Source organism: Galeopterus variegatus, unplaced genomic scaffold (genome assembly GCF_000696425.1).
Source record: "Galeopterus variegatus unplaced genomic scaffold, G_variegatus-3.0.2 Scaffold5040, whole genome shotgun sequence".
In the NCBI taxonomy this organism is placed as follows: domain Eukaryota; kingdom Metazoa; phylum Chordata; class Mammalia; order Dermoptera; family Cynocephalidae; genus Galeopterus; species Galeopterus variegatus.
The window spans coordinates 90341-98521 of NW_007731151.1; the positions used below are offsets into that span (position 1 = coordinate 90341).

Here is an 8181-nt window from a genome sequence, read left to right on the forward strand (position 1 = left end):
GGTTATTAGCAACGACCAAGAAAATACCCAGCTAAGACTACTTCATAAAGTCAAGTACTGCATTTCCAAATTAACCCTATGAAATCGTGAAGGTTGTAAAGATATAATGTGAAAACATGCTTTTTTCCCTTTTCATGAAGAAATCTGCAAATACAAGTGTACTTCAAAAATTTCGCAGAAAATGGAATTAAAAGATAATAGGAATCCTTCTATGAACTTTTTGAAGACCTTTTGTATAATCAGGACATCAAATAAATAATTAAAACCCTTCTGTGATATACCACTTATGATGCAAACCTGAGCACTTGTCTCATATTTTATCATAAGTAACATCTGGGGGTACAAGTGTTTGCCAGGCAATGAGTCACCTTGTTGGACAATTTAAGACAGGTAATTCTGGATGTTTCCAGTAAGCAGCCAAAATGGTGGAACTCTGATTTTTCTTCATGCTGGGAAAAGCAAAATTAAACTTCTGCTTCTTTGTACCATCAAAAATTCTGGTGAATGGCATGAAAGATTAAAGTAAATATGCATCAAATGTTTATGGCAAAACGTTTAGACTGGCATTCACGGTGTATGACCGGATGAAGTAAAGAGAAACACGAACCAACATGTTTGCAGGGCCCTTCTGGGAAGAAAGGCTTTTGGCTTTGCCCTGGTCCCTGACAATGAGGAGGCTGGCACGCTGTTTCTTGCACAGCTCTAGGCAAACCATTAATCTGTCAGTACCAGCATCTTTAGAAATCCCAGCATTAAGACTTAGGAGGGGTAAAGAAGGAAGGATGTTGAACAGCCAGAAATGCAGCTTTTTAAACACTTCAGTTAATTCATAATGCTGTGCAGGCTTCTCTTCATCCCTTCTCTGAAATTTTTGGTGCACGGTGCAACGCTGAATTGGAATTTATTCATCCATCTCCACATACGTGGATGGAAACCAGCCCACCTAAAAGAAAAAAGCAACCAACACAGTAACATGACTTTGCATCTGGCACTTCAAACGATTCTACACACAGAGCTTTTCATTTTCATAACACCCCAATTAAGCTGGGCTTTTATGCCCATTGTAGGTGAAGGAGATTGGTTTAACTGCTCTTAGAAGACTAATAGAGTGAATGATAGAAATAGAGGAATAAAATAAACTTAAACAGTGTTCTAATCCACTAGCACACAAATAAATATGTAAATTAAGTGTAACATGGAGATCTACTACATAATGATTCCTATTTCTGCTGCAGAATAGGAAAGACAGAGGTACTCTGTCCCATTCTTTCTGATTTAGGTCAGCGTCTCTTAAAAATATTTTCCATTGCACATAAAGTTTATGCTCTAAGGCTTAGGGCCTAAAAAGAACTGAAATGCTCCTCGACTCTTTTCCAAACAGGAAGCCATCAAACTTGCCTGGGTGAACTTTATTTATGCCACTGTCATATTTATTCAGCACATTTTTAGTGTTGTTATCAGCAAGTGCCTGTTACCAGCTAGGTGTACCAGTCTCTGGAGGCTAGGGGTCTGTGGGGGGAAGGCTACAACACAGTGAGGAGCTTCTCCCCAGCACCACAGTGAGTGCCAATGACTGCCAGTCGCCTTCATTCACGTGCGTCAGCAGGTCGAGAGGGACAACTCACCCTGCCATTCACTTCTCCTCTCCACCAGCCATTTGCACTCATCTTGGTGTAAATCTTCACCACATCTCCTTTCAACAAGGACAATTCTCGCATATCTCTCGCACAGAAGTCGTATCGTGCGACAGCAATGCCCAGCACTTTCGGACTTAACACTGTAAAGAAATGATGGGCATCAGCTGATTTGCAGTTGGTTAACACCCGTGAGAACCTAATCAGACAAATGTTACTGATGCTATCAAATGCACAATCGTGATTTCATTACAGACCAGTGATAATGGCAGAGGAGCTTGAAGCAGCAGAATTGCTGTTTCAATGCAATCGGGTGTAGGCAAATTCGTTTGATAAAGTTTATTTTCACATTCTCCATAAGAACTTCAAAATGGACTAGTTTTTGAAAACAAAACAAAACAAAATATGGGTTAATATCTAGGTTACTATCTAAGGAGAGAGAATCTAAAATAACTTTAGCATAAATTTCTTATTGATGGCACAGTAATCTACTTCTAACTAGAACCTTTGAAGTAAAGCTTTTCGTCTTTGTCTAGCAATTGCTTCAACTGATACTCAAAACAAATATGTTTTTTGATCTGATGAAAGTCTCCTGTCAAATATATGACATCACTTCTAGTTAAGTAGCATTTCCCCCCACCAATCAGGCTTTTTATGTTAAAGCAATTTGGGGATAAACTCAGTTATTGTTTTATGTATCATGTCACTTATGTGAAGAACCGTGAATCAGGTTTCACATAAAGAATACAGACACCATCCATATATTTTCTTCCTTTCAAACAAATACAGAAAACTTTAACTGAAGTATCTGATCAAAAACAAGTTGGCAGGTGATCATCTCCTGTGTTCAGAGTTTTTTTTTTTTTAAACACATATATACATTTGATGGTAGGAGAAGAACTAACTTCCTCCCTGCCTCCCCTCCTCCTGTCCTGTTGTGAAAGGAAAACTGCATTCGAGCTGTACATGTTCGCTTGTCTCTAGTGTTTCTTAGCACATTTCATATCAACCTCTCCACCTGTTGCTCTTTGGGGTTATAAAGTGTTTTGAATTATATGTCCAGTGATTCTGAGAATCACCCATCTGAGATTGGTGGGACTTCATAAATCTGAAATGGTAGAGGAACTTAAATGTAAAGAAAAGAGACAAATGGGAAACAGCATCCATCTGTATTGTTAACAGTTCCCACTGCCCCAGCAGCTGCAGTTACCACCCGTGTTATCCTGGAAGAGCCGCCCACTTGGCGACAGGGATCTCTGGTCTATTATTCATGGTTCTGTAATGACAGAATTTTTTTAGTCTCCAGGTGTCGATCATAAGATAAATGAATGCTGTAGATTTCAGAACTGTAAAGGGAGTAAAAATAGGTCATTTTATTTTACTGCTCAGGACACAAACTACTTTAATAGTTTTCTTACTGAAACCTGTCCCATTACTGGGGCACTACAAAATGAATGCTGTAGATTTCAGAACTGTAAAGGGAGTAAAAATAGGTCATTTTATTTTACTGTTCAGGACACAAACCACTTTAATAGTTTTCTTACTGAAACCTGTCCCATTACTGGGGCACTACAGCTAGTCGGTGCACATAAAAACACCACTGTGATGGAAAAACCCAATTGTCAACTTAAGTGTGCGACCTTGCACAGGGCTCTTAACTCCTCTAAGCCACGTTTTTCTCATCTATAAAATGAAATATTTGTTCTAGATGACTTCTAAGGTCTTTCCAGTTCTAAATTCTATGATTTTATTGGGACTTATAGGCTAATATTTATAAATCTATGAGAAAACACACTCCCCTAAATATCACATAAACAGCCATTAAACTCTCTGGCTAATGATAGAAATCAAGACCAAAATGCCCATGCAAACACTGAAAAGCCGTAGAATTGATGGGCACCAGGCATCCTTTCAAGCAATGCATATTGTATGTGGAGACAAAGTTGGGATTTTTGTTCTATTTATTTTCTTAATGGAAATACATAAATACTGGCTTTTCTCAACTAAAATTTCTGATCCTCAAGAAAAATAATGATTTTAACAGAGACTTTCATCCCCTTTGTACTTTCAGTCCCTATCCCTCTCCAACTACTCCCCATCAGATAAATAATAAAATGTCTTACTTAAATACATGATATGGGCACACAAAATCAGAGAAGTGAAATGTCAGGACAAACAATGACTTTATCACAGAGAAGAGCAAAGTGCACAGTGGATATGGAGCTCTAGGGACAGTCCATGAGATGAATCTGTATGAGCAGCCACACATGGAAATCAAAATACTTTATTTGCAAACAGAAGCAAGTTCAAGAGACACATAAAAGCAGTAAAGCAGTACCTGACCAGAAAGGAGTGGAAGAAGGGGGAACAAAGCTGTAGTCTGGAGGAGTTACAAAAGAAAAGCCACAGAACAAAGAAGGGGCTTAGAGAAAGAAAGAAAAAGAGAGAAGCAAAAGAGCATTTAGGTATTAGCAAAAAATATCTCGATACAACTATTTTGTTTGTTACCATAAGAAAATTGTCACTTCAAAGTTGGAATAACAAGCTTTGTTTTCACCCACTTCTCTCCTATCACCATTTCTAAATGAAGAAGCTGCCAAACTTTTACATTTTTTTGACATTAGTTCGAAATTCAGAACTGTCTATCCTCTATAGGCAAACATGGCATACCCACTTCATGCTGCCATCTTCGAACCTCATCCGTTAAAAGATGCCCTTCTCTTCTTGATGTGGTGCCCAATTCCTACTCTGTTACAGCAGTGAAAAGGGGGAGACTGTAAATTCTTAACGTGAAATATGCTTCAATCAAAACTGGTATAAAGAAGTAAAAGCCTATAGGATAGTGTCAATAAAACATATAGAACCCATGGAAAATTCAAGAAAATCACTCATACAGTTTGTTAGGAACAACTCCCAAACAAGCACACACATGCTAACTTATTTTCAAAAGTGGAAAAATGCAAAGAAATGAAAACCACTCTGAATCTTATCATATCTGGAAAAGAAAGTAAATATATCTTCCAAATTGAAAATTCATACAGAAAAGTTACATGCATTTGGATGCTTGAAAAGTTTTCATTTTTTTAATAATAAGAGCTAATAACATTTATCAAATGGTTCTGAAGTATTAGATACCATGCTCAATGTGTTATTTCATTTAATCATCACAACAACTCTAAGAGGAAGGTACTAGTACTACTTCCCTTTACATCTGAGAAAAAGCAGGATTCAAAACTAGGAATGACTCCAGAGGCTACGCTCTTAACTACTGCCACGCTGCTCTGCCTCCATCACTCTGCTCCAGGTACCTCTGCAGACACCTGGAAAGCTCAACCTGCTGCTACCATCATGCCACTACAGTGGAAATGTACAGCTATATGACCAAGCGTTAAGTACCATAAAGCAGCTTCTGGGACCTTTCCTAATAACATAGCAGGCACGTATCTTCACCCTTCTTTTTGGTTCTTTATTCTATCCTGCTGTCTGGAATGTGAAAACTACCATCTTGGTCCATGAAAAGAAAAGTCTCATCTACAGGATGATGGAGCATGGGCTGCTAAAGATTTCATGGAACAGACATGACCTACCTTTCCTTCCAGCCCTGGGCTGACTACTTCCTGAATTACGGGGAAAAAGAAATAACTCTCTAACTTGGTTAAACCACTGGTTCTTGGGTTGCTGTCACTTGTACCTGGGCCCAATCTGAACAGTTACAAAAAGGTTTCTACAACCAAAAATGAAAGTGGGCTAAGCAAACTGGGAGTGAGTTCATGTAATCTTCTTATATGTTCTGCCTCTTTTCAGGTAACTACTTAATTTGAGAGCCACAGAATTCTTACAAAGTTAATACTCTTGTCAGGAAGGAGTTCTAGGGATACGTAAGAATAGCAGTGACTTATTGAAGAGATTCCTAGACACCAGCCAAGCAGACTGGCTAAGGGAATAGGAGAGAGTTTAGGTCTTTATATATACATCTGATGTATTCATGTCACACTTTTTTCATGAATAACCCCATTTAATTTTCACCTGCCCTGAAATTTATCCTTGTTGATAATAAAGGTTCTTTCCTACTCCATTGCATATTCCACAGTTTTTTGTGGGGGTTTTTTTTCAATTTTAAGATGTGGTGGTATATGCCATTATAACTAATTATACAATCTGCCCAATTCATTCACTGACTTGTAGTAGAACTGGTACATTTTCATTTCCTTGAGATCATGATATACCCACTATTAGAGAAGGAGAGGACGCCTTCTTTAATTTAATGAAGTAAATGGTACACACCTAACTCTATTATTGGCAGAAAGTAAGTGCCAAGATTCCTATTACATGTCTGTGAGAACTTAAATTAGAAGCCTTCATTCTATACATTACTTCTGGTAAGTGTTAGAATTTTCTCCTTGAATTGTTTTCTAACTGTCTATCCTTGATTCTTTCTCTGGGACTATTTTATCCACAAAGAAATAAAAGACTTTTTGAATTTTGATTTCTCCAAAATTTCTAAGGAAGGTATTTAAGCCAAGAGTCTGTAATATAACAAAAGTTATCTCTAGAAGGAAGAAATGAGAAATCAATGAAAACACAGTAAAGTGAAATTTAAATAATCTCAACAATAGGTAGATAAATTAGATCAGATAACCTGTCTATAATCTTAAAATATCTAACATTCCTGAAGTAATATAGGTAATGCCTCACCAAAGGAGGTGAATCTGTTTTCAGTTATGTAATATCAGGGGTCTGATCCTAAAAGTCTTATATTTGCATTAGATAGATTTGCAAGTAGCTAGAATTTGAATCTTCTTAAATTTTATCTAAAATATTAAAATTCCAACTAAATAGTAGTTAACTAAATCATGGCTAGGCTTGGGCCACTCTGCTGGCTTTGCTAATTTTTTCTACACTTTTTTTTTTCCCCTGATGAAAGGAATAGATTCTGGATATGCCTGGGCTCCTCATCTGAATTCCAGTCTGTGACTTTGAATGTTTTCACGACAATGCTATGCAGTACAACCATTATCTTTGATTTAACTTGTCAGAAACCAAAGTCATCTTCCTCCCTGTAATCTAGCTTAATCCCCCCCCCCTTTTTTTGCAGTAACTCCAAATCCTTTTGCAAAGTCGGTATACTGTTTGGCGCTAACTGTTCATCCTATAAGTCCAGTGCCTTCTTCCTCTGCAATATGAAGTTAATCCTTCACTAATTCTCAGCTCTACCATCCCAATCCAGGTACTTATGTCATTTCTAACCTCAGACAACTGTCTCCCAACTGGTCTTCTTGCTTTTGGCTAACTGTTCATCCTATAAGTCCAGTGCCTTCTTCCTCTGCAATATGAAGTTAATCCTTCACTAATTCTCAGCTCTACCATCCCAATCCAGGTACTTATGTCATTTCTAACCTCAGACAACTGTCTCCCAACTAGTCTTCTTGCTTTTGACTTCCTTTCCAATTCTGTTCTAAATACTGCCTCCCAGCTATTCACCCTACAAGGTAAATTCTATCATCCTATTTCCTAAATTATGAAATCTGAACACTTGACCTGAATTCCAGGACAATTCATAATCGACTTCCTTTCCAATTCTGTTCTAAATACTGCCTCCCAGCTATTCACCCTACAAGGTAAATTTTATCACCCTATTTCCTAAATTATGAAATCTGAACACTTGACCTGAATTCCAGGACAATTCATAATTTGGCCATTCCTGACTTTCTAAGCAAATCTGCCATAATTTTCACACATGAATTCTCTTCATCCAGACCAGGTTCCCACCACCACCTGAAGCCCTCAGCTACACTTCCTACTCAAAACTTCTGCTCATTCTGAAATGCTGCTCCTATTCCTGGACTCTACTAACCTTAACCTCTTTGCCTCAAAAGACCAGCTCAGGCCTCTCCCACAAGCCTTTCCTGTCCAATCCAGACAGCGCTCGTCCCCTTCTCTGTCCTTCCCTAGCCATTCCATCATGGCACTTCCTGGCTCTGCCGTTTAACTACCGCATGTGTTCTCGTGTTGTGTTTCCAGTTAGACGCTGATTCTGGAGGGCAGGGGCCAGCTCTTATATTACTTCTGCATCCCCCATAGGATCAGGCCCAGCACTGAGCAATTGAAATTGCAGAATGGACAAGTATCTCGGCAGGGTATTTAATTTTGCAAGTTCCTTCGGTCTCCTCCTCCTACTCTTTCAGCCCATCTTTTGCTCACTTAACTGCTCAGTACAACTTCCAACAAAGGCCTGCAAAATACCAAGGAAAATGAAATATGTTCAGGTTCTACTCCCCAGGCTTCCTGAGAGCCATATCTATCAGTGATATTCCTACAATAACTGTAATTTTTTCTGAGATGCTGAACAACTATTAAAAACTGTATGTCTCATGGCATTAACCATACTATATGCCTGAGGAACCTTCTTAGGAGTAAAAGGTTAATCAGTTTCTCCTGCCACCCAGTGTACAGCTCTCAGCCAAACATTTTAAGGATCAGTAGGGATGCTTTCTACTTTTCTACACTTTGTAGCATGACTTATTGTTGCTATTCTTCCTGTATGTCA

General features: G+C 38.4%; 1 protein-coding gene across 1 annotated transcript in view; it reads right to left on the bottom strand.

The window, feature by feature from the left end:
• Window positions 1-214: 214 nt before the first annotated feature.
• Window positions 215-8181, bottom strand: part of LOC103604232 (guanine nucleotide exchange factor VAV3-like) — a 71322-nt gene continuing 63355 nt past the window's right edge. Inside the window, exons 7-9 of the mRNA XM_008588799.1 lie at window positions 3973-4056; window positions 1626-1777; window positions 215-943 (exon numbers count right to left, since the gene is read on the bottom strand). Of these exons, the coding sequence (XP_008587021.1) occupies window positions 902-943; window positions 1626-1777; window positions 3973-4056 (278 nt within the window). The 3' untranslated portion in view covers window positions 215-901. The remainder of the gene's footprint in view (window positions 944-1625; window positions 1778-3972; window positions 4057-8181) is intronic.